General features: G+C 45.7%; 1 protein-coding gene across 4 annotated transcripts in view; it reads left to right on the top strand.

Annotated features, from left to right (window-relative positions):
- Nucleotides 1-27151, top strand: part of STK36 (serine/threonine kinase 36) — a 272812-nt gene that overhangs the window by 169986 nt on the left and 75675 nt on the right. For 2 of the 4 annotated variants that reach the window (XM_078652681.1, XM_078652679.1), the window contains exons 14-15: nt 2684-2828; nt 8375-8496. In XM_078652681.1, coding sequence (XP_078508807.1) covers nt 2684-2828; nt 8375-8496 — 267 coding nt within the window. Of the gene's footprint in view, nt 1-2683; nt 2829-8371; nt 8497-27151 lie in introns of all 4 variants that reach the window. The other 2 variants (XM_078652680.1, XM_078652678.1) reach the window with 1 other exon arrangement.

The following is a 27151-nucleotide window of genomic DNA, read 5'->3' as shown; positions in this document are numbered from 1 at the left end:
CCTGAACATATCCCACACCAGTAGACTATGTTTTTGAAGAAGTCCACCTGGTCGCCTGCTCCATACATTATCAAGCCATAGCTTTACCCCTTCTTCATCCATCCAGCCTTTTCCATTCACATGTACAAAACAACTAACAGGAAACTTGAGTTTCGGCATTGTTTTTCTTTTAAAAATAACCATTGGTCTCAGTTTGGCGCCATCAGCTGTGCATGCTAGTACCACTGTAAAACTGGACTTCTCATGTCCTGTTGTTTTAATTAAAATTGTTTTTTCACCTTTTGGTTGGACAGTTTTGTTTGCAACCATATCAAAACTCATTGGAGTTTCATCCATATTTCCGATACTACTTAGCGCATAGCCATGTTCATTGCGCAGCTTAATAACGTAGCGATGGAAACTATGTATTTTGGCATCAAGATCTGAAGGTAATTGTTGTGCAATTTTCGTCTTTTGCCTCAATACCAGATTATGCCTTCCCAAGAATCTAGTACACCAGGATACAGTGGCCTTAAATCTGTTGCTGAGATCTGGGTTAGATTTGGCCCACTGAAGTGCAAACAAACGTATTTTATTTCGTGTCACTACATAACCGCTTGGGCGATGCTGATTCACCATGTCTGCTACATGTTTTTCGAGTTCTGGCCAATGTGGGGTGCCTCTTCTTAATGCACACTTGCCCCTTGGCATACTCCTTAATGCTTTTTCATGTGCTTTCCAGTCCCGAACCATCTTTTCTGTTACTCCATATTGTCTTGCAGCAGCACAGTTATTATGTTCCATGGCAAAATTTACAACTTTAAGTTGTAACTGGCTTCATATTTCTTTCTTCTTGCTGCTGGAGCCATGATGGATTCTTGACTGTTAGCCATTTACATACTGTACTGTATGTACTGGTGCTGTACTGTATGAACTGGTACAGATACTGATGCTGTACTCTCTTCACCACCACATGTATATCTGCTGACCAGACTGCCTTTCCTGTTTACAACAACCAGCCAATCACGGCAAGAGATCTACTGGTACTGGTACCGGTATTTCCTGTGCACACTGCATACAAACTCTGCTTGGATTTGGAGGTTTGTAGTTCCTCTCATGTTCTAAAACATGTTGTTAGTGTCATCTTTACTACTATGTGCTCACACTACAGGCCCTCTCCAAGCATCTCCTTTTTTATTAAACAGTATAGTGCATTTCAGGTGTGTATCAAAAGAAGGTACCTTATGTAAGAATTCAACATAATAAGGAAGATTGTGTAGCTCAGTCAGTCATATAAAAACCTTAAAAAGAAATGCAGTGTGTTTTGTACCATAATTCATTAGGAATGTACCATACTGAAATAACTGCTGCAAAACTGCCATTGGGAACATTCTACAGTCCCCTTTCTATGACCATGGACTGAGGAGATCAGCACATGTGGAGGAGCGCGTGTCAGACGTGCAACACAGTGGGGGCCGCCATCTTAGGTGCTTCAGCGCTGCCCGTTATGTTTTCGGACGTCCTGCTGCCTCGTCTGCCTTAATTGGGGAAGTACGGTATGCATCGCAAGCGGTTGGAGGCGCGTGTGCGGCTGCAGTCTAGGTAGGATTCATGGCGCCATTTGTTCTGTTTGCTACCTCTTACTTTTTGTTTGCCTTCGATACTTGCACAGTGACACCATTGCCTCATGTAACGTTTGTTCTTGTGTTTGAGTGGCCTCCATTTATTGCAATATTACCGTATACCTCTACGGCGCCATTTGTTCGATTGTCACTTTTGCCTCATGTAATGTGCCGTACGGTACCGGTAACGTTTTGCGGCTCAGTGTTGGGTCTAGGTAGGATTCACGGCGCCATTTGTTCTGTTTGCTACCTCTTACGGTACTTTTTGTTTGCTTTCGATACTTGCACAGTGACACCATTGCCTCATGTAACGTTTGTTCTTGTGTTTGAGTGCCCTCGATTTATTGCAATATTACCGTATACCTCTACGGCGCCATTTGTTCGATTGTCACTTTTGCCTCATGTAATGTACCGTACGGTACCGGTAACGTTTTGCGGCTCAGTGTTTGGTCACGGCGCCATAATATGCCTAACCAACCGGAGTATGGTCACTTTTTCATCCTGTAATGCACCATTTCCTATTGTGAAGCGGTCTGACACCTTCGGGTAAAGTCCGCGCTATATAAAAACGCATGAATAAATACCGTAAAATTTGGCACCCGGCGTATAAGACGACCCCCGACTTTCGACAACATATTAAAGCGTTAAAAAGTCGTCTTATACGCCGGAAAATACGGTATTTATTTCATACTCTTGATTGTGAATGAGATGTGAGTTGTCATAGTTGTTGAACATATTTATTTTCTTGTGCATTCCTCAATTGTGAAAGGGCGTTTGAAATATTGTTGTTCCGTGTTTAATTTATTTATGCTGTGTATTTTGTGCTTATTATTTTAGTACAATATTTGCTGAATCATTTGTACATAATCAATAACATAAGCCACAATCCATTAGAAATGTTGTTTTTTATTAAAAATATTTATTTGCGATCTGCTTTGGCCTCTGCATGAGTGGGTGAAGAGCGTGGGAGATGTTTCATTCCTCTTGTTGAGAAATGAAGAGGGGAAAGAGAAGAGCTAATCTGATGGAGGGAAATGACCATTAGCTGTTCTGCTCCTGAAAATGTTTCTCTACACTTGTAGTGCTTGATCTTCCTGTGTGAGGCAATGGATTCCAGCACAATGTCCATCTGCAGCTGTTTCTACTCCAACCTGCTATCTGAGCACCAAGCGCTTCTGGATGGGCTTCTGCGGGAGGCCCTCCCCTCCAGCCCCCACTCACTCATAGGTAAGAGCAGTCACTTGCTGAAATACACCCAGTGTGTTTCAGTGCTGTCACTCTTTTACTTTGTGATCCAAGACTAAATTCCATCTCACAAGATGTCATACAGACTCCGGCAGCTGGCCTTGCCCCTGGCGAAACCAAGAGAGGCTATTGGTTGTATGGGGGTCTAGAGACCCTAGCGGGCCTTTTGTGTCAAAGATGTGCTGGAATGGGGGGGTGGTAGAGGAACAACATATGTAGCTTGCTCGTACTGCTGACAGGGCTGCAGGAGACCTGGCTGCCTGAAGGGCAGTGTTGGACTTCTTTAATGACCAGGGAGATCCAGAGGAAGACTCTGCCCCAGAGAACCTGGGGACGGATTGATATACCGGGTATTACTGTGTACCAAACGCGCTATAACCAAGTGAAAGGCTGAGTTATGTGTATTTATATTATGATTATTGACTTGGTGTATGTAATGTTGTTCACCTCAGAGACGCCCTAATTGGCCTTTTACTGAGATATTTGACTGGCATCTGTACTTGTTGCCTTGCAATGTACGCTTTGTTTTTTATTCAGCACAAAATGACAAAAATAAAGGCTATAAATGTGTTTTAAAAATCCACATCACAATCAACATGAAGGCACATCGCACATGAATTTATCAGCTTGAAATGTACAAAGATATCACTGCAGTGTGTAACACAGTCAGATGAAAATCCATTGATTTTTAGATGCTCATAGAAATGTTATAATGGCAAGTCTTACCTTCAGGTGCTTCATAGACACTCTTCTGAGCAGTTTGTGCTTCTCTGTGCCTGCAAAATTGTGCATACACTTAAAAAATATATACTTAGTGGTGTATTTGACTCGAAAATATATATTGCATGAAGCTTTTTTTTCATTTCGATGGTGAGCATAGTAAACTCATTACTTAAGCAAAAAGGAAAAATACATAGAAATAGAAGACCTAAAAAATAATGACTTTGTAAAATAATGGATGAATATTATCCAGCAAATATTCATTTATCAAACCCCATGTGAGCCAAGCATCATTATTTGACTTACAGCCAAGATATTTTGAGAAATATGCAATAATCTTACATTTCACACATTTTGGATAATCTTACATTACACTACCCAATTTTTAGTATAGTTGTCACATTAGTCCTAGATCTATTTACATTTATTAATGCATAGACATGTTCAAGTTTACTAATTTTAATAATCATTTTACATCTAGTTACAATATGATGGTGGCTGGTGAGACTCAATCAATACACTTGAGGGCTTGAGGAGATTTAAGGACCTGCGTGAGCTGACTCCCCACCAAATAATGTAAATCACGAAAAAAGCCACGGGTCCAGGTTGAGAGGAGGTTAGAGTGTCATGTAGAGGGGGGGAATTCCCTTTTCAGGACGGTTCCTCTCACACACCTGAGGGTTTCATGCTTCATCACGGGGGTGCCTCCTCACACGAAAGACCTAGTCTTCGTGTGGGCTACAACCTCCTCTCTACGAGGGAGGAGGTCAGGGGTGTTTTTATTTGATCAGGCAGGGTGTACTTAACCCCTGTGATGTGAAAGATTAAAACTGGCTACCTGGTTAGCTGTATTGTGACTTGATTCATCTACCCGGTGTCAGGATTAAAAACAGTGAGGAGCTGGTGCCGACATTACAAAGTCAAGCAAATTGTCAATTCAAACTGGCATATTCTAAACAGTAATTGCACCAAGGATCAAAAGCTGGCTAAACCGTTATTTGCTCATCGGCGTAATAGAAACATTAAAGATCTAATTGTACATTCACGGTTTAACGATCCTCGCTGTCAACAGAAGTTCCTTCAGAAATCGATTGATACCAATCAACCAATTAAAGGTACAATGCCATGTTCCTCATGTAAATCTTGTGGGACCATCCTCCATGGGGAAGTATTTACCCATAATGGCCACATCACGAACGCTAGTCAAATGTGGAACTGTAGGACATCTAATATTGTTTATTTTATCCAATGTCCTTGTCTACTAGGATACGTTGGAGAAACTTCAAGGTCGATTCAGGTTCGGTTGACGGAACATCGTTCCGCCATAAGAACAAAAAAACCACTGTCACCCATGGTGAAACATTTTATGGAACACAATCATGGACCAGATGATTTTAAATGGCGTATACTTGTGAAAATTAATATTCCAGATGCTAAAGGTGACATGCAAGTCAGGAAGAAACGGGAAGTTTTTGGGATTTTTTCTTTAGACACTTTTAAAAATGGTTTGAATAGTGAAATCCCATGGGAAAACGCTATTGTTTAAACATTTCTACAGTAGATCCTTGTTAATATTTAATTTGTTTATATCCCTATATTTTGCTCTCCCATCGAGCAATAATTCTATTTTGGGCTGCGAGCATATATGTCTATACCATATTATCTAACGTAGCAGGTAGCGATCGGTTGAGTTTTTAATTTTTTAATTTTGGGTATATAAGGCACTTCTTTATCGATGATAGACCTTAATATAATGCTCTCCCATTTATAATTATTTGGGCTGCGAGTAAATATATTCATATAAACAACTATATATCCTAATAACATCCCTGAGCTCCTCCCTCGTAGAGAGGGGTTGTAGCCCACACGAAGACTAGGTCTTTCGTGTGAGGAGGCACCCCTATTATGAAGCATGACACCTCTGGTGTGTGAGGCGAACCGTCCTGAAAAGGGAATTCCCCCCTAGTCTACATGACACACTAACCTCCTCCCAACCTCGACCTGTGGCTTGTTTAGTGTGTTACGGCTGGTGAGACTCCCATTGTGAAGTAATTAAAGAATGAACCACTAGCATAGTGTTGTAAACTAGATTTTTGCATGCCACTAAACTTTGTCCTGTAGCCCCATGCCTAGCAAGGCGATTTTTACTTCTATTGCTATTTAGCAATGTCATTTACTAACCAAACAATGAGAAATCGACAACCAAAGGGACTCCAGCTATGGGCCTGCCCTGAACTTGTGTAACTTTCAGGAAATGTTATCTAGTATATATATATATATATATATATATATATATATATATATATATATATATATATATATATTATATATATATCTTTACACGAAAAGGAAATATATATATATATAATATAATATGTGTGGTTTTGGAGAAGTATAAATAATCTGCATTTTGAAAATCTGCATAGCTGTGCTTGTAATGCCAGAAGTGTAGCAAATCTACTACCATTCGCTAAAACTGGTATCTATTCTCACTATTTCACTTGGAAACATTTGGCAAAACTAAAGCTGTGCCATCTTTACATAAGTAACTTCATTCTCCGGTGCTATTCACATTTGGATAACTGTAAGAAAAGATTTGTAACCAATCAATCTGAGATCCCTATATCTTCGTTTCACCAAAGTGTGTATTGTGTTGAACTGTTGCAGGTACATGTATTTCATAACTTTGCTACCACAGTATAGCTTGCACTATTCACATATACTTACTTAGTATTGCTATGTATAAAGAAGTCGTCAATTTTCTCCATTCTAACCTTGTTTTACTTCGTTATTGTCTGTTGATTTTTTTTTTGATTTGTGTTGAAATACTACATAATATAATGTTAGCCTCCTCACTTTGCCCTTTCTCCTATAACTCTTAATCCCCAGGGCTTTTCATTGTGCAAGCAATCCTAATTAATTAACCAAGGTAGCCTTGTCACAATGAGATGTTTGTATTGAGACCTAATATCCATAGCATATGCAGGAAAGTAAGTTATTAGTACAGGCATATATTAATCTCCACTGCCACCTTCCACTGTTTAGCTTAAAAGTAATAAAGCTTTTTAGTAACATGCGGTGATTGTTTCTAGTACTGCCATCAGTAATAACTTCTTCCTGGATCGATTCTTTGCTGTTAATTTAAAAAAAAAATGTAATTGGGCCTTTTTTGTTCTAGGTCCTTAAGTAAATGGAGGCATGTCTTCTATTTTTTGCACAGTGATGTATACCTTTACCAAAACAGTAATCTTAATCAATGGATTACCAAATAGCCATGGCTGCAGATAAACAGCGATAAAATAATTTTTTGTTTTTATTTATTAAATTAATTTTTCATAGCACTGTATGTGAATGTACGCAGCTTCCGAATGCCTGAGGAGCTAACAAACCAACATATGCCAAAGATAGATGAGCGTAATACAATGGTGATAATAAATTCATCTACCATCTCCACTTTGGTTGTGTTGTTTAGCTAGGATGCTCTCCAGGCAGTTACATTTTCTAGTTTCTTTCCAGAGTTAAGGTGATTTTCATGGAAGTTTAGGTTAAGGATGCAGAGGTGTTGCTTGGTAGTGTTTGCCCATCTTGCCTGGTTCCCTGTATTTTTTCAGTTTATAGCTAAGGGATATGGGCTGAGGGAGTAGAAGCCAATTAGTGGGTTTTAATTTAAGGCGATTGATATTTAGTCTGGGCCTGTTTTCTATATGCCTAGTTCTGAAAACTACTTTATATTTGACCAGTATCCATTGAATTTCATTATTAACTTGATTGTTTTCTTCCACATCAGATTTGCTCTGTAGTTTTTGAAACATTTTTTGTTTTCACGTTTTTTGTTGCACCACTATATATGTAGCCTTGCAGTAGCTGTCTCTAGAATGATTGCTGCTTGTTTGTTGGTAGGGTAGGAGAGGGGCGATTTCCTAAAAGTCTCAGATGCAAGTACAGTTTTTTGAGCTCTGCATTCATTTGTTGGCAGGAGGCTAGGATGGAAGTGAAAGGACTGCCAAACGTCTGGCTGTCTTGACTAGGTGAAGTTTGTTGCCCACTGTGGAGGGCCTGTTAAATGGTGAAGATGGTTGGTGGGTCCGTCAGTACGATCCATATGTTGTCCCTTTTAGCAAGCTTCAAGTTAGAGAAGCAGTGTATTACATTGGTGTTTGGTAGAATATGAAAAGAGTGATCATTCATAGTATCTACTTGCTTTTCAAACCATAGACAGTGGCTCTAGGTAACGACCAGAGGCCTGCTCTTCAGAGTATGGCCTGCTTTACAGAGTGTAGCAGATTCAGCGAGTCATTGGAGGATCCCTTGAGACAGCTTTGTTTTTCAGAACAAATCCATCACTAAATTACTTTGTTGCGGTCTTCCACCCAGTAGTACCATTTAGACTGTTGTACTGAAATCTGCCTAACAGAAACCTATTATTAGGGTTTGCATGGTTATGATGGTGCATTATTGGTAAACACAAGGAGATGATGGACGGAGCGCTGAAACTTTCATACACTCGCGCCCAGTCACAGATCTGGGTTGAATCCATCATCATTCTTTAGCTCACTTCACCTCTCTCATTCATTGTCTCTCTCTCTCTTCCTCACTCTCTCTGTGGCTTTCTCTCTCTTTTTTAAAGGACTTTTGTTAATGATTAGGCTCCTTCCTAGATGCTGACCAGTCACAGTTGGTAGTAATGCGCCTTTAGGGTAGGCCTCAGCCCTGTGCCATGAACATGCTTCTCCTCAAAAGTGCAGAAGGATAAGAAGTTTCAGTGTTACAAACTGTGATGTACTTAAGCATGTAATCTCTCCCAGCAGGTCAAGATAGCAATAACGTAAAAGAATCAAGGGAGCGACAAGTGGCCATCTGCACAGCAGCTCTGGCTGCCATCTGCAACTTCCCTACACAACTTCGAGATGGTCGAGGGGTCAAGGAAAAGGTATGCATTCTGACTTCATGGGAGTCAACCCTGCATTTATATGGCCACTCATCACAAAACTCCACCTAAAGGAATGAACCTTGGTTGTATTACCTTACATGTTCCTCCCCTACCGCATTTATGATATCAGCCCTGTAGAGACCACCTTACACTGTTTCCCCTTTTGGAACCTTCCTTGCCTCAGACGCCACTCCCACCAGTGCTCAACACATTAGAAACAATACTTGAGTGACCTCTAGTTAACTCCTAGTTTGCTTTTGTCCTGCTTTCTCTCTGTCCCAAGTGGTTGAAAATTGCTTATGCTTGCAGCTGCTACCCATAAAAGCTTCTGAAAAATAACACTGTCACATTAAACTTATCAGTGGAACCCAGCTATGGAGTTGTCCCAGTGCGAACAAGAGCCCTGTACCGACCCATGTTTTACCAATCAGCCCCCCCCCCGCGCACCATCCCTCCCCGCTCAGACGGTCAAGACTCTGTTTGTCTCTTGCATTCCCCCTTTGATTAGTGCTGTTTGTCTTTCCACTGTACTCCCTTTCTCGAAGGGGTGAGTTTCTCAAATATCAATTCACAAGTGTCAAAGTAAATAATGTTACCTCCTGTGCGTTCCATTAAGGGCGGCTCCTAAGTTATGCATTACTGCACTAGCAGCTCTCAGAATCTGTATCTGAGTTTGTTGCTTGCGAAATTGCCATCCGATGAGTTTTACTTGTTCTGTGCTGCCATTCAACAGAGACCACTGAGAAACAATCTCCTGTATGAGACCTTAAAAGTAGCTGCAGGACAGAAGTGGTCTCAATTGGATTAGAGGATTTCGGCACTCGATACTGGGGGCACTCTAGCTCCCATTTAGGAGTGGGAGCATGCAAGTTCATCTTTGAGGGGGGGGGAGGGCAAAGGAATTTGGTTCATGTGATATCCTGAAGTATGTGCATGATGTTTGTTTAGTGCACACCTACTCAAAAACACAGGGGAGCACAATATAAGTTCAATGGCAAACATACAGTTAACAAGTGGTACGAGAGGTAGCTGGTTATTGCATTTTCACGTCATTGTGATGTAGTGTTCTTTAAAGAGAGATGTCTTCAACTCTTTCCTGAATTGGACCAGCATTGGGGCAGTCATTGTGGATATGGAGATATTGTTTCATATCCTGTGTGAATAGATGGAAAAAGGCATGCAGCCCTGCTTTTTAAAAAAAAAATGTTTTAAACTTCATAGTCTGATGGTGGCTTGGCTACGGGTGTGCTAAGAGCTACAATAGATGGTGAGCTTCGTTTGCAAGATAAGCGATGGTGTTGATCATGGTTTCTTGAAAATAGTGTAGACCGACAAGGGGAGCCAATAATGTTCCATCAGGATGGAAGTGATGTGATTATATTTCCTCCGGCCCTGTTAGAGTTGTGCTGTGGCATGTAGGCTGCACCAACTAGATGTGAAAGTACAAGTGCATGGACAGCAGTTCCGTAGACACTTTCTGGAAAAAACAATTTCTCTTTATTTTGAAGAGAGAGCTGGGACCATGCCATCTTGTATTTTTTTTGTCAATGTATTTCTTGAGGGTGAGATTTGTTGTCTGAGATGTATACAAGTGACGTGGCATTTGGTGAAAGTTTGGGTTCGAAGCCATCATAGTTCATCACATTGAGGACCCAGATTTGAACTATTTTTTGCTTGTTGTTCTTGGCAAGTAACTTGATTTCTGTCTTGGCTGGATTGAGTTTTAGGTACGTGTTGGACCTCTGGGTGCAAGCAGAGTTTACGGCATACGATGTCTGGAGCTGAGGAGACTTTTAGATATAGTAGTGTATCTGTAGGCAAGTGCCCCTTTTTGACATGGTCACCCCCATTTTTTCCTGGTATTTGATTCAATTTTGACAGAAGTGTACTGGGTTCCTGCTATCCAGGCCCCTAGTACCAGATATCTTTCCCTAAACCTTTACAATTGTTCCCCCAGTTGGCAATACCTTCAAAACCCCCTGTATATCCCTAGTAAATTATACTCCTGGTACATAGGGCAGGGAGACTAAAGAGGGTCCCAAAGGGCTGCGGCATGTATTGTGCCACCCTAAGGGACTCCTCAGCACACTCATGCAAACTGCTATTGCAGGCTATGTGACATGGTTCAGAGAATAGCGAAGACACGACATGGCACACCTCTAGTGTGCCATGCCTACAGGCACTGCATGCAGTATAGATAAGTGTCCCCTACAGCAGGACTTACAGCCCAAAGGCAGGGTTCACTAGACTACATGTGTGGATGTATCTGCATGAGCAGATATGCCCCTGTGATGTCGGAGTTGTTTCTTAGATATTACAAGTGAACAGGGAAGCCATTTTGAGTACATGTGCTGCATATGGTAATTACAAAAACAACAAGTGATGGACTGAATGTGGATCAATGTCACACACTCCCCCAGTCAAAAGATCTGGGCCCAAATCCACCGTTTTTTTGCACTCCACACCACCCTGGGTTAGACAATGGCGATATGCAAATCAGCTCTGACCCTGTTGCCCCATGGGAACAGTCCAGTCCGAACTACAAAAGCCATGTCCTTCCCAGAACAGAATCAAGCATCCGAGGACCGGACCGGTTTCGAGGTAACACCTCTCTTCAGCCCGGCTAGCTTGACTCCAAGTGGTGTGGAGTGCCTGGGACCCACGTCTGGGCATCCCCAGCGCACTTAGGGCGGCAATTGCAAAAACAACAAGTGATGGACTGAATGTGGATCAATGTCACACACTCCCCCAGTCAAAAGATCTGGGCCCAAATCCACCGTTTTTTTGCACTCCACACCACCCTGGGTTAGACAATGGCGATATGCAAATCAGCTCTGACCCTGTTGCCCCATGGGAACAGTCCAGTCCGAACTACAAAAGCCATGTCCTTCCCAGAACAGAATCAAGCATCCGAGGACCGGACCGGTTTCGAGGTAACACCTCTCTTCAGCCCGGCTAGCTTGACTCCAAGTGGTGTGGAGTGCCTGGGACCCACGTCTGGGCATCCCCAGCGCACTTAGGGCGGCAATTGCAAAAACAACAAGTGATGGACTGAATGTGGATCAATGTCACACACTCCCCCAGTCAAAAGATCTGGGCCCAAATCCACCGTTTTTTTGCACTCCACACCACCCTGGGTTAGACAATGGCGATATGCAAATCAGCTCTGACCCTGTTGCCCCATGGGAACAGTCCAGTCCGAACTACAAAAGCCATGTCCTTCCCAGAACAGAATCAAGCATCCGAGGACCGGACCGGTTTCGAGGTAACACCTCTCTTCAGCCCGGCTAGCTTGACTCCAAGTGGTGTGGAGTGCCTGGGACCCACGTCTGGGCATCCCCAGCGCACTTAGGGCGGCAATTGCAAAAACAACAAGTGATGGACTGAATGTGGATCAATGTCACACACTCCCCCAGTCAAAAGATCTGGGCCCAAATCCACCGTTTTTTTGCACTCCACACCACCCTGGGTTAGACAATGGCGATATGCAAATCAGCTCTGACCCTGTTGCCCCATGGGAACAGTCCAGTCCGAACTACAAAAGCCATGTCCTTCCCAGAACAGAATCAAGCATCCGAGGACCGGACCGGTTTCGAGGTAACACCTCTCTTCAGCCCGGCTAGCTTGACTCCAAGTGGTGTGGAGTGCCTGGGACCCACGTCTGGGCATCCCCAGCGCACTTAGGGCGGCAATTGCAAAAACAACAAGTGATGGACTGAATGTGGATCAATGTCACACACTCCCCCAGTCAAAAGATCTGGGCCCAAATCCACCGTTTTTTTGCACTCCACACCACCCTGGGTTAGACAATGGCGATATGCAAATCAGCTCTGACCCTGTTGCCCCATGGGAACAGTCCAGTCCGAACTACAAAAGCCATGTCCTTCCCAGAACAGAATCAAGCATCCGAGGACCGGACCGGTTTCGAGGTAACACCTCTCTTCAGCCCGGCTAGCTTGACTCCAAGTGGTGTGGAGTGCCTGGGACCCACGTCTGGGCATCCCCAGCGCACTTAGGGCGGCAATTGCAAAAACAACAAGTGATGGACTGAATGTGGATCAATGTCACACACTCCCCCAGTCAAAAGATCTGGGCCCAAATCCACCGTTTTTTTGCACTCCACACCACCCTGGGTTAGACAATGGCGATATGCAAATCAGCTCTGACCCTGTTGCCCCATGGGAACAGTCCAGTCCGAACTACAAAAGCCATGTCCTTCCCAGAACAGAATCAAGCATCCGAGGACCGGACCGGTTTCGAGGTAACACCTCTCTTCAGCCCGGCTAGCTTGACTCCAAGTGGTGTGGAGTGCCTGGGACCCACGTCTGGGCATCCCCAGCGCACTTAGGGCGGCAATTGCAAAAACAACAAGTGATGGACTGAATGTGGATCAATGTCACACACTCCCCCAGTCAAAAGATCTGGGCCCAAATCCACCGTTTTTTTGCACTCCACACCACCCTGGGTTAGACAATGGCGATATGCAAATCAGCTCTGACCCTGTTGCCCCATGGGAACAGTCCAGTCCGAACTACAAAAGCCATGTCCTTCCCAGAACAGAATCAAGCATCCGAGGACCGGACCGGTTTCGAGGTAACACCTCTCTTCAGCCCGGCTAGCTTGACTCCAAGTGGTGTGGAGTGCCTGGGACCCACGTCTGGGCATCCCCAGCGCACTTAGGGCGGCAATTGCAAAAACAACAAGTGATGGACTGAATGTGGATCAATGTCACACACTCCCCCAGTCAAAAGATCTGGGCCCAAATCCACCGTTTTTTTGCACTCCACACCACCCTGGGTTAGACAATGGCGATATGCAAATCAGCTCTGACCCTGTTGCCCCATGGGAACAGTCCAGTCCGAACTACAAAAGCCATGTCCTTCCCAGAACAGAATCAAGCATCCGAGGACCGGACCGGTTTCGAGGTAACACCTCTCTTCAGCCCGGCTAGCTTGACTCCAAGTGGTGTGGAGTGCCTGGGACCCACGTCTGGGCATCCCCAGCGCACTTAGGGCGGCAATTGCAAAAACAACAAGTGATGGACTGAATGTGGATCAATGTCACACACTCCCCCAGTCAAAAGATCTGGGCCCAAATCCACCGTTTTTTTGCACTCCACACCACCCTGGGTTAGACAATGGCGATATGCAAATCAGCTCTGACCCTGTTGCCCCATGGGAACAGTCCAGTCCGAACTACAAAAGCCATGTCCTTCCCAGAACAGAATCAAGCATCCGAGGACCGGACCGGTTTCGAGGTAACACCTCTCTTCAGCCCGGCTAGCTTGACTCCAAGTGGTGTGGAGTGCCTGGGACCCACGTCTGGGCATCCCCAGCGCACTTAGGGCGGCAATTGCAAAAACAACAAGTGATGGACTGAATGTGGATCAATGTCACACACTCCCCCAGTCAAAAGATCTGGGCCCAAATCCACTGTTTTTTTGCACTCCACACCACCCTGGGTTAGACAATGGCGATATGCAAATCAGCTCTGACCCTGTTGCCCCATGGGAACAGTCCAGTCCGAACTACAAAAGCCATGTCCTTCCCAGAACAGAATCAAGCATCCGAGGACCGGACCGGTTTCGAGGTAACACCTCTCTTCAGCCCGGCTAGCTTGACTCCAAGTGGTGTGGAGTGCCTGGGACCCACGTCTGGGCATCCCCAGCGCACTTAGGGCGGCAATTGCAAAAACAACAAGTGATGGACTGAATGTGGATCAATGTCACACACTCCCCCAGTCAAAAGATCTGGGCCCAAATCCACCGTTTTTTTGCACTCCACACCACCCTGGGTTAGACAATGGCGATATGCAAATCAGCTCTGACCCTGTTGCCCCATGGGAACAGTCCAGTCCGAACTACAAAAGCCATGTCCTTCCCAGAACAGAATCAAGCATCCGAGGACCGGACCGGTTTCGAGGTAACACCTCTCTTCAGCCCGGCTAGCTTGACTCCAAGTGGTGTGGAGTGCCTGGGACCCACGTCTGGGCATCCCCAGCGCACTTAGGGCGGCAATTGCAAAAACAACAAGTGATGGACTGAATGTGGATCAATGTCACACACTCCCCCAGTCAAAAGATCTGGGCCCAAATCCACCGTTTTTTTGCACTCCACACCACCCTGGGTTAGACAATGGCGATATGCAAATCAGCTCTGACCCTGTTGCCCCATGGGAACAGTCCAGTCCGAACTACAAAAGCCATGTCCTTCCCAGAACAGAATCAAGCATCCGAGGACCGGACCGGTTTCGAGGTAACACCTCTCTTCAGCCCGGCTAGCTTGACTCCAAGTGGTGTGGAGTGCCTGGGACCCACGTCTGGGCATCCCCAGCGCACTTAGGGCGGCAATTGCAAAAACAACAAGTGATGGACTGAATGTGGATCAATGTCACACACTCCCCCAGTCAAAAGATCTGGGCCCAAATCCACCGTTTTTTTGCACTCCACACCACCCTGGGTTAGACAATGGCGATATGCAAATCAGCTCTGACCCTGTTGCCCCATGGGAACAGTCCAGTCCGAACTACAAAAGCCATGTCCTTCCCAGAACAGAATCAAGCATCCGAGGACCGGACCGGTTTCGAGGTAACACCTCTCTTCAGCCCGGCTAGCTTGACTCCAAGTGGTGTGGAGTGCCTGGGACCCACGTCTGGGCATCCCCAGCGCAATTAGGGCGGCAATTGCAAAAACAACAAGTGATGGACTGAATGTGGATCAATGTCACACACTCCCCCAGTCAAAAGATCTGGGCCCAAATCCACCGTTTTTTTGCACTCCACACCACCCTGGGTTAGACAATGGCGATATGCAAATCAGCTCTGACCCTGTTGCCCCATGGGAACAGTCCAGTCCGAACTACAAAAGCCATGTCCTTCCCAGAACAGAATCAAGCATCCGAGGACCGGACCGGTTTCGAGGTAACACCTCTCTTCAGCCCGGCTAGCTTGACTCCAAGTGGTGTGGAGTGCCTGGGACCCACGTCTGGGCATCCCCAGCGCACTTAGGGCGGCAATTGCAAAAACAACAAGTGATGGACTGAATGTGGATCAATGTCACACACTCCCCCAGTCAAAAGATCTGGGCCCAAATCCACCGTTTTTTTGCACTCCACACCACCCTGGGTTAGACAATGGCGATATGCAAATCAGCTCTGACCCTGTTGCCCCATGGGAACAGTCCAGTCCGAACTACAAAAGCCATGTCCTTCCCAGAACAGAATCAAGCATCCGAGGACCGGACCGGTTTCGAGGTAACACCTCTCTTCAGCCCGGCTAGCTTGACTCCAAGTGGTGTGGAGTGCCTGGGACCCACGTCTGGGCATCCCCAGCGCATTTAGGGCGGCAATTGCAAAAACAACAAGTGATGGACTGAATGTGGATCAATGTCACACACTCCCCCAGTCAAAAGATCTGGGCCCAAATCCACCGTTTTTTTGCACTCCACACCACCCTGGGTTAGACAATGGCGATATGCAAATCAGCTCTGACCCTGTTGCCCCATGAGAACAGTCCAGTCCGAACTACAAAAGCCATGTCCTTCCCAGAACAGAATCAAGCATCCGAGGACCGGACCGGTTTCGAGGTAACACCTCTCTTCAGCCCGGCTAGCTTGACTCCAAGTGGTGTGGAGTGCCTGGGACCCACGTCTGGGCATCCCCAGCGCACTTTTGACTGGGGTGAATGTGTGACATTGATCCACATTCTGTCCATCACTGTTGAGTTTGCAATTACCGCTCTAAGTGTACTGGGGATGCTCAGACGTGAGTCCCAGGCACTCCACACCACTGGAGTCAAGCTAGCCGGGCTGATGAGAGGTGTTACCTCGAAACCGGGCCGGTCCTCGGATGCTTGTTTCCGTTCTGGGAAGGACATGGCTTTTGTAGTTCGGACTGGACTGTTCCCATGGGGCACAGGGTCAGCGCTGATTTGCATATCGCCATTGTCTAACCCAGGGTGGTGTGGAGTGGAAAAACGATGGATTTGGGCCCAGATCTTTTGACTGGGGTGAATGTGTGACATTGATCCACATTCTGTCCATCACTGTTGAGTTTGCATATGGTAATTACGAGTTCCCCATCTACATGATGGCTTCACTGAAACTAGTCGTGTTTGATATCAAACCTCTCTTATTAATAAGCCCGCACTGATTCCAGTAATGGATTTATTAATACATGCTCTCTTAGGACACCTTCAAAGTGACCCCTGACAACTTACTGACTACTAGTGTACTGGCTGACTGGTGTAGACCAGCCTGCCACCACAGGCACGTTTCTGACCCTCTGCAGTCAAAAGCCCTTGCTCTTTAAGGGCAGAAATAATGGCAACAAACAAAGCAGAATGGCTATGTAATCGGCATATCAAGGCAGGAGGCTTCAAAGGCTTCTGCTGCCTTTGATATTTGACCCAGGCTTCCCCATGACAGGGGACATTCTACCCCCTGCTCCAGGCCCATTTGACACCATTACAGGCAGGAAGTGGTCATAAAGAGGGTGTAGTTACTCTAAAAGTAAATAGCTCACTTGCTACTACCTGTCACTCTCCTTAACACCACTAAATGGAGTATTTAAGGGCACCCCTGATGCCAGGAACTTAGATTCAACAGTTCCAGAAGAAGAGGACAAAGAAGAGCCCCAAGACAACAAGAACTGAAGACTGCTGTGTATTTTTGGTGCCAAACCCTGCCTGCTTGCACCAGTCTCGACAGTCGTGACCGAGTGACTCGTTCTGCAGGGGAGCAACTACCAAGAACGCAGCTGCCCCCTGGGAAGAGGTACCTGTGCTCCTGAAGGTCAGGTCTGTCCCCCCCACCGAGTGAGAGAACACCAGGGCCGACCGGAGCCACACAGAACCAATACCCGGGATACTGGACCCCTTGCAGCAACTAAGGCTTTTTTTAAGTCCAATCGATGGAGAAAGGTAGGGGGGAGAACCAATGAAAGACTTTACCAGGGAATCCTATTTGGGACTCCAGGGTGTGATTGAGGGTTGGGTGTTTGACTGTGTCAAATGCAACAAAGAGGTCCAGCAATATCCGGTGGAAAGAGCAATCTTCATGTGTGGTCAGGAGTGTGTCGTCTTGATGCGTAATATAATGGTTTCCTTGCTGCAGCGTGATCTGATGCCAGATTTATTGTCATGCAGGGGATGGTTAGAATTAATGTGATCTTTGAGTTGAGTGCAGACTGCTTTTCAATGACTTTGCCTTTGAAGGCTATGTGAGTGGACAGTAGCTGGCAAGGTCATTAGGTTCTAATGTAGGTTCTTTTAGGAGTAGGAGGATCTGGCCTATCTCAAGAGCTTCTAGGAAGATGCAATGAGTGAGGGAGAAATTGACATTGGTGAGTAAGTGTGATTGCTTCAAAAGAGAGAGCTTTGATGAAGGACGGGAGTAAGATATCAACTTCATAGGAAGTAGCTTTGAGGGAGTTGAATATGTTGTGAGATCAGTGAGAGATAGGACTTAGAAGGATGACTATTGTGGGATTCTATGAGCAGGTGTGAGCGTAAGAGGAGAAGCAGGCTTGTTATTGTCGATCTGTTGCCTTATCTTCTTTATCTTCTCTCTGATGGTTGATGGCAGTGCAATTTTCTGTAGAGTGTGGGAAAGGTGGGCCAGGCAAGAAGTTAATGCAATGCATGTTTGTCTTGAAAAATGTTCTACTTCTGTTTGTGGTTTCATTGATGAAGTTGGTATAGTACTTTGCTTTTGCTGATGTGATGAGCAGTCTGCCTGTCGACAGAAGGGCTTATGTACCATGAGGTCACTGGAGTTTCCTTTTATATTTCATTTTCTTCCCTGTTTGCAGATGGTGCATTTATTGTCCTCCATTTGAAGAGTATGAATGACTAGGTTTCTTATTATGATATTTACTATCTCAGTTGCCAGTAGGCTTTGCTTGTTATAGAGCTGTGTATAATAATCCACTAATGCTTTTCACAGTTGCATTGGGGTCTGTATCTAGGCCATTCTCTGGGTCTGCCCTTTGGCAATTTCTCTGTTGGCTAGCCATCATAGCAATGTAACCAGTACCCACCTTAAGACCCGCCTCATACACTTTGTACGAAAAGGCCGTCCAGGGCAGCTGGGTGTCTCTTATATGCATTAGAGACACCTAACCCAGGGTAAGTCTGGTTGCCTCCAATTTGCAGAGTCTTGTTATTGTGTGTGAGGGCTAGTTTTTGATTTACGGGTGGACCGTTCCGGGCTTGCAGGCTGGCGTTTTCATCTACTTGTGCCCCGCTGATTGCGGCTTCACAGCGGTGCCTTGAACTCAAGTAGGAAAGCGGAGCATTTGTTGGTTTCCTTCGGTGCTTCTTCTTCGACCCAACTCTGCCCGGACGTTTGAGCATTTTTGTTTTGGCATTTTCGTCGGAGGCACTTGTGGACGGAGCCCACAGTAGGTGAGGGGAGAGAGAGGCTGCAGCGGCGGCCGCTTTGAAATCCAAGTGCATGTCCCCCCTTGAAGCATCACAATGCTGAGTCCAGCGCGTATAGCTGGGAGCCCCCTCTGTCACCCACAGTGAGCGCCTTTTGAATGCCTCAGCGGTGGTGCTCATAGAAGAAGATGCAGCACATCTTTTGGCAATTCACAAGTGCAACAAGGGAAATAATCTAAACTGTCTCCTGAGTGATTTATCATCGTTGCAATACCTTATTGAATGCTAAAAACGCAATCTGCATATGCTGCACATACAATAAAAAAGAAGATTGACAAGATAACGCTGACTAAAAAACCTCAAAGGACGACCTTTGGGCTGCCACTGCTTCTGGGCTGCCGCTGCTTCTGGGCTGCCACTGCTTCTGGCATCGCTGTACACCTTCTGAGGGCTGCCACTGCATCCGCACCAGACACCGGATACCACCTCAAGCTGCAAGGAGCCGCGCCGTATTTGTTTTTCCTGGCTTAAGAGCCGCCACTGCCTCCCACACCTCGGGACGATCTTTGGGCTGCCACTACTTCTGGGCTGCCACTGCTTCTGGCGGGACGTGCGCGTCGAAGCCCGGAGGAGGCTGGGCTGGGCCCCCCCTAACAACTAGCCCCATATCACATTTCATCATCCCCATAACGACCTCCAGGTATCGATTTTAACCATACTTTTTGTCCCATTTTTTCGTGTGCAGTAAGACTGGCATTTATTGCATCAGTAGAGTGACTGTTTGGCGCAAAAAATGAGTAATCCTGCAATGATGAAGAGTAAAGGGGTCAAGGGGACTTTGGACGCGTTCATAATGAGGACAGAATCACTATTATGCCACGAGATAGAATGAACAGAGAGGCGGTTGTCTCTAGACCCCCTATCTCATTCAAGGCGATCCTCAATAGGACTACATAACCCGGCTGGTATTCCCCAAAATTTAAATTCAACCCAATCCTGCTCATACCCAAACACCTGGGGACAGCATCAGCTGCCCTGGACATATCGGCCCATGTACATGATGATTCGCCAGCACCACATATGGATATTTCTAATGGGCCAAGCATAGCCTCTAGAACCCGGACCTCCCATTCTTCTATCAAGGGTTTAAAGGCTAAGCCGAAGGCGAAGGCATCCGTGAATCGTAAGAAGGGCGTGGGTCTGTCAAAACAAAAACATCAAAAAGAGTCCCAGTGCAACTTTCAGTCCAAACTAGCGGTGAAGAGCTGCTCAGTAGGTACACAGACCATGGACGTTTCATTGTCTATGCAATCCTGCCCCAAGGAGGACGACATTGCTACCACTGCTATTGGCCTGACTGTACTGGACACCGCCCTTGAACTAATCAGGGAATCTATAGTTAAAAGCGTTGCCTCATTGGACGGTCGTCTAAAGCTTCTGGAAGGCACACTGACTAATCTGTCTGGGCACCTGGAGTTGTGTTCTACCCCTGTGAACTCCCTGGTGCCTAGCGAGGGGCAGAGCTGTGGCAATGCCTTACACCATCAAACCCCAGCCTCGATCACATCAGAGAAATTGTTGGCAATGACTCTGGTGATCGAGGACTTGTTGAGCAAAATACAGGGCATAGTCACAAATACCATACTGCCTAGTTGCTCAGGGAGCACATTAAATGGTGGACATATAGTCAACACCCATATGGCAGACCTCTTACAACCAAAGCTGGAGATAAGAGTCATCTCAATTTGAATTATAACAAAGCGCCACCCCATATAGCACCCACTACTAATCAAAGAATGCCCAACCCAGAGGTTACACATAGGGAAAGGGATAGTGTAAATGAAGAAGGGCTGATTTTAAACCTACCTCCAGAAGCCACACCTTATGCAATAATATTGTCAAACGTACCACAATCCACCTCTAATACAATTAAATCCTGGGAGTCCCTCGGCACTAAGTCCCTTGGCTGGCTTGGATCCAAAATTGGCCTAACTGATGCTCTTTTCAGGGAATTTAAAATGGCAAGGAGAGTGGGATGGGTGGGGAAAAGCGACAAGAGGATCCCAGGTGACTATATAGTTCTTACATTTAGAACACCAAATTTAATACGAGAAATACTGCACCGACAGGGTTCCCTCTATGTGACCAGCTATGGCATGAATGTACTTCCACTGGGTTATTTTTTATCCTCCCCACAACTACTTTCGTTATGCAGGACTGCAGATGCAGCCCCCAGTTCACCCGACGAACAACATGCACTATACTCAACCAAGCATACCCTTGATCAATAGATTTGAGGTCCTTTCTTCTCTAGAAGACAACGATTGACTGAGCAACGGTAACAGCAATACGGTTCAATGTCAATCTACGGCAACACTCTTGCAATGTATAGCCTTAACTGTAAATGTCGAACAACCCGATATCGAGGCAAGAAACGCTGCTAACAACTGTAATACTCCGAGTGAAACAACTCAATCTAATGTTAGCATTATTCATAGCGAAACACTAAATAGCTTTGATGGCCTCAATGTTGTTCTCTCCGCCACTGACTGTACATCTCAGCCTGGGTTTAGATCTAAAGAAATAGAGATCCTGTTCTGGAATGTGCCAGCCCTTAAAGCTAAGCTGTCTAACCCTGCCTGGCTGGAATTCATTCACAAATTTGACATTAAGGGCCAGATGTAGGTCGCCCAATACCGGTCGGTAACGGACAAAATTACCGAATTTCGTCCGTTACCGACCGGTATTTGCCATTTGGAATGTAGGGGCCTACTTTAAGGTTTCGGTAATTTACCGAATCGGTAATTTAAGGAATCGGTGAAAATAACCAAATTCTTAAATACCGATTCGGTAAATTACAGAATCTTTAATGTAGGAAGCACTCAAGTGAGTGCTTTTCACTTTTAAGGATTCGTTATTTACCACCAACTACAAGTTGGTGGTAAATAACGAAAACCGTTAAAAAAGCAATTTTGTGCCATGTGGCAGACATGCATGCCCTTAGGGCATGTATGTGTGCCACATGTGCACCCATGCACTATTCTTGGGGTGCAACAGGGTGTCAATGTGCCACCCTGCCACCCTTGTAAGTCTACCCCCTATTACCGATTCAGTATTTACCGAATCGGTAATTCTCATTCCTTCCTATGGGCCTCCAGGCCCATAGGAATGAATGGGGAATACCGAATCGGCGGTATTTACCGAATTCTACCGATTCGGTAAAATTTACCGAATCATTAGCTACATATCATTTACCGATTCTAAAATACCGAATCGGTAAAATTCAGTATTTTAGAATCAGTAAATGATATTTACCTACATCTGGCCCTATATGTATTCAAGAAACCTGGTCTGATAACATTCTACATATTAACGTTTTTAAGAAATTTTCCAGCCCAGCGGTTCCCTCAAGCAAGGGAAAGAATAAGGGTGGCCTTTGCATCGATGTGTCCTACACGTTAAATGTCCATAAGATAGACCTCATGAAGTCTAAGATCTATTATCAGATGCTAAAAATCAACCTAGACAACAAATATCATTTAGTTTTGACACATTTTTATAATAATATACCAACTGTGGCTATTCAACAAATTTAAATGCACCTGCAGAGCGATCTGGCCAAAATCCAAAGAAGTACTGGTAAAGATTACTGTATAATCTGGGGCGGTGACATTAACTGTGGACCCTGCCCACATACCATGGGAGATGTCTGTGGTATAGATCCAGACGGCGCAAATGATTCAACCCATTTTTTGCATTCTGTTCCTGGTGATCTATTTAACTTGTTAAAATATTCTATGGACCTGGGATTTGCTAATAGTGTGTGTTCGCCCCCAACTTCTTTTAGTAGTACCTTTAATGGACGTGGCATGTTTTCAGCCATATACCACATACTGGTATCAAATAGATATGCAGACAGAATACACAATTTTAAAGTACATCCTGTTGCTTTTAGTGATCACTATACGATTAGTGTTCTTTTAGAACTTCCCACCAAAGCATTAACTAGTAAATACTGGCAACTCACCCGGCGGGAGATATTGCCATCGATAGACAAAAAGGTTACACAGTCAAATGGGCAGGCGTAAATCAATTTGAACTTTGCAAGCACCTCTTAACCACCTGTAACGATGACTTCATAGTCTGTCTCGATGAAAACGCTAACAAACCAGATGTTCTTAGTTCCTTTAAGAATATAACCCAGATCATACAAAATAGACTACGGGCAAAATGTAAGAAACGGGCTGACAAGAGAAGTGGCTGGTTTGATTCCAAATGTTCACAAGCCCATGCAGCCTTGTTAACTGTGTTACATAAGCCCATCAAAGATCGAGCAGCTATAAAAAGGGCAAGATTAGCCTATAAGACGTCCATTAAGGAACGTAAGGCGGACATAAAGTTTGGATTATGGCAAGATTTAATACGAGAATCAGACCTGAAAGATACGAAAGGCTTCTGGAAGGCAGTGAATGCCCCTTTCCTTGCCTCAGGTAACTCGCCTAGTATCGAAATTACAATAGGGGAGGATAAATGGGTGACCCATTTTTCTGGCCTTTATAATAATCAGGTAGACCCCCAAAATGTGTCGGCCTTATGTATAAATCCTCCTAACTATCTTCCTATTGAAATCGATTTTGATGCCCAGAATGTGACCCTGGCTATTAATGTAAGTGTGGGGGGTAAAGCCCCGGGTCCCGATAGCATACCAGTGGACTTATTTAATTCAAACCCACTGCTATGGGGACCTCTGTTAGCCCTGGTCTTAAAAGCTTGTTTACCCTGGGATTTACAGCTACCTGGACGGAGTCGATACTTGTCCCTATTTATAAGAAGGGTAATCGTGACGACCCGTCCTGCTACAGACCAATATCATTATTGGATTCTTTTGCAAATGACGCTGGGCGTGTGGTCTTAAACCGCCTCCAGCTTTGGGCGGAGAAAAATGGTATAATTTCAGAATTACAGTATGGCTTCCGCAAAGGTGTGGGAATCATCGAACAGTGTTTGAATTTAAACTTACTGTTAGGAAAATATTTACAGGCTAAAAGGGGCAACTTATCTTTGTGCTTTGCTGATTTGAGTTCAGCCTTTGACTGTGTTAACCATCAGAAGCTATGGAGCATTTTAGACACTATGGGGGTTGATCCACCATTCTTAATTTTTAAAACAGTCTTATTTATCGTCAATCGTTCTCTTCTCTCACTGCTCTTTTGACCTCCAGAAAAGAGGCCCATTGTTAGACCCGTCTGCTTCTGAGAGTCCCCTCACCACTATGATTTCTTTTGTTCCCCTGTACCTTCCAAAATGTGTCGCTTTTTATTTGTCTACCAGGACTTTTTATGTGTTGTCTCATGGGGTTAGATGTTCCTTGACGCCCAGTTGCTCACAAGGTTTGTGGCACCTATTTACAAGGCGCCTGGCCCAAACCTGTGGCATTACAAACTGGGGTTGTCAACCTGTATAAATGAACCTAAAAGAACCTAAAATGGTGGACACCCTTTTTCCTCATGTGAAGTGACTCCCATTGGAGCCTTCATGAACCCTGGCCTTTTGAGGTTTTGGCGCCCTTTGCTTGGCGCGCATTTCTGACAGGAATTCCTTTGTTTTCCTCAGGTACACAAAATGGCTGCTCTAGAACCCCAGTACGGTGGCTGTAAGTGTCCTAAATACCCCTCAAGAGTGCCTTGTCATTGTCACAGCCAGAGAAGGTTCTAGAACTTTCTGGCTCGTGCCAGTACCCCAGGGCACTGGCTATATAAGGCCCAGTCCCTGGCGGCCATTTTAGATGAAGATTGTTCAGACTAGAGAAGGAGATTAAGAGATTCCAGACTTGACACCAGATTGACACCTGCCCTGTTGACCCCTGAGGTGTCTGGTAGGTCAGGCAGTAGAGCAGCAAAGGGTTGCTGGCGTTGTGTCTGACTGGCGTTCCAGTCAGCTACGTGAGAAGTGATCTAGCGCCTACAGCGCCTGCCCAGCGCGTACCTCATTGCCCCCAAAAGACTGTGGCCAGATTCGTGTGCCTCCCCGCCCCCCCGGTGGTGAACTGTGATCGATTTATCGAGTCGCGAGGCGAGAGCAAGTTCGCCGCGACCGCGATCGTCAGCTGTACCCCCTTCGCGACAGGTGCCTCTAGAGGGGAGCTCGGACGTCTCCGAGCCCCACCAGCGTAGAGCGCTTCCTGCGCAGATTGAAGGTGAGGTGGTGCGCCGGGGCGGGGAAAGGCCGGCCTTCGTTGGGCGGGACTAGCGTCTCTGCCACTCCCCAGTGACCCGGGAGCTGTAGCTGTGGGCGGGAACCACCCTGTATGCGGAAGTCGGAGGGAGGTCCGTGGAGCCCCTGAGAGCCCCGTCGCTAACGAGAGAAGTGCTGTGCCCGACTGAATCGTATTTTGATTGCAGCCGATGTGAGGTGGGCCCGTTTCTTCATAGTGAATGCAGCGTTGTGAAGGAACTGTGAACCGGCATTCATTTGACTGTGCGCGAAGGTTGTGTGACCTCTCCAGCAGCCCGTTCGTCAGTCTAAAGACTTTGAACTGGTGCCGCCTGTGCTCAAGTGGTGCTAAAGCCCGTAGGCGCGCATAGACTTCACCGGCAAAGCAGAGATCCTATCCCGGTGACCGCCGAGTGCAAATGATGTATTTACTGTGTTTCCTTGCCTTTTAGATATACGCGCATACGCCCTGAGTGATTATTAAAGAGTCCCAAACCTTATTTTGTGCTCAGAGAAGCCGTATACCCGGTCATTGAAAACAGCATAAACTGTAAGAGTTATCTTTCCCATTTGAAGCGTATTGCACATGTAATGATTCTAAAGTATTTAATTGGTGGCAGCGATACCAGAAGAAACATGTGGTTGTTTATTTAAATGAACCAATATTTATTCTGATATTTATTCTGATATTTATCCTGATATTTATTCTGATATTTATTGTGATACTCATCCCTGAAGTTATTCTATTTATTAAATACTATTTATTACCAGAACTGTATGACCAAAAGAAATGTATATGTGCTTTCCCAGTCAACCCTATTTACAACAAAGAACTTTTATATAAAGGGATCGTATTTTTCTACAGCAGTGGTGTGGTGTCCTTCTTTTTGGTGTGGATGTACAAGGAGTTATTATTGGGTCAGAGCCAGCTTAACACTACAGCCTTCACTTGCCTTGTCACTTGAGCCAAGCTACCCGCTTTGTGCTGGGCTTGCCCATCGCAGGTCCAACATAAAATTGGTGCTCAGCGGTGGGATTGCGAGCCGTGCTTGTTTTGAACCCCATAATAATTCAGTGTGCACCACAGGTGCACACCCGGAGTTTTCTCCTAGCGGCCCTCCAATTCAACGTTTTGTTTTTTTCCAAATTCTTTCCTGGAGGTGGGTGGAAGTGACCCTCAAAGTTCTTATCCTGGTCACCTACTTCGGGGTGGTTGTCCACACTTTTCACTGACCAGATGGAATTCGAAATGTCAGAGCTGGAGACCTATACTGTGGCACAGCTCAAGGATTTCTGTCAGGAGAGGGGAGTGTTTGTCAGGCGAGGGGCCAAAAGAGAGGAGCTCCGTACTAGTCTGCGAGCATGGGTGGAAGCACACACGGAGGGAACGGTGGAGGAGGAGGAATCGGACAGAGGTACTGTCATTGATAGGACTGCGGAATGTCCCCCGGGGGTGGGTGAGATGTCAATCAGCCCCAAGGCAACCTCACGGGAGGGCAGCAGTGTGTCATCGAGAGGGTTGTCAGAAACCGAGTTAGCTGACAGGAGAGAGGAAAGACTGTTAAGGTGGGAAATAGCAAAAATGGAGTTGGAAGAAAGGAGGGAGGGGAGGAGGTTGGAACATGAGTCCAAGCTGGAGATGGAAAGGAAAAGGATGGAACACGAGTTCAAGCTACGAGAACTCGAATTCCAGGCCCCTAACATCACTCCGAAGGGTGTCGAGTCAAAGGAATTTGCCAGGGAGCCCAGGCCCCATTTACCCAAGGACGTAGTCGCCAGTTATACCGCTGGAGACAACATAGCCAAGTGGCTGGCAGCCTATGAGGTCTCCTTAAGAGCCCATGGGATCCATGAGAAGCATTGGGGTGGTGGATTATACCGGTACATGCCTCCGACAGGTAGGGATGCCCTATTGGCCCTAGACCGGAAGGAACAGGTTAATTACCCCGCCATGAAGGTGGCGCTCATCAGGAAGTTTGGGTTGACCCCCGAGAAATACCGGCAAAGGTTTAGGGGCAGCCACAAGCTGAGCTCACAGAATTGGGTTGACTTCCTGGATTTTGCTA

The sequence above is a fragment of the Lissotriton helveticus genome, chromosome 7 (genome assembly GCF_964261635.1).
Source record: "Lissotriton helveticus chromosome 7, aLisHel1.1, whole genome shotgun sequence".
NCBI classification, from domain to species: Eukaryota; Metazoa; Chordata; class Amphibia; order Caudata; family Salamandridae; genus Lissotriton; species Lissotriton helveticus.
Note: the sequence above shows the minus strand (reverse complement) of the source record. Positions and strands in the feature narration are given on the sequence as shown.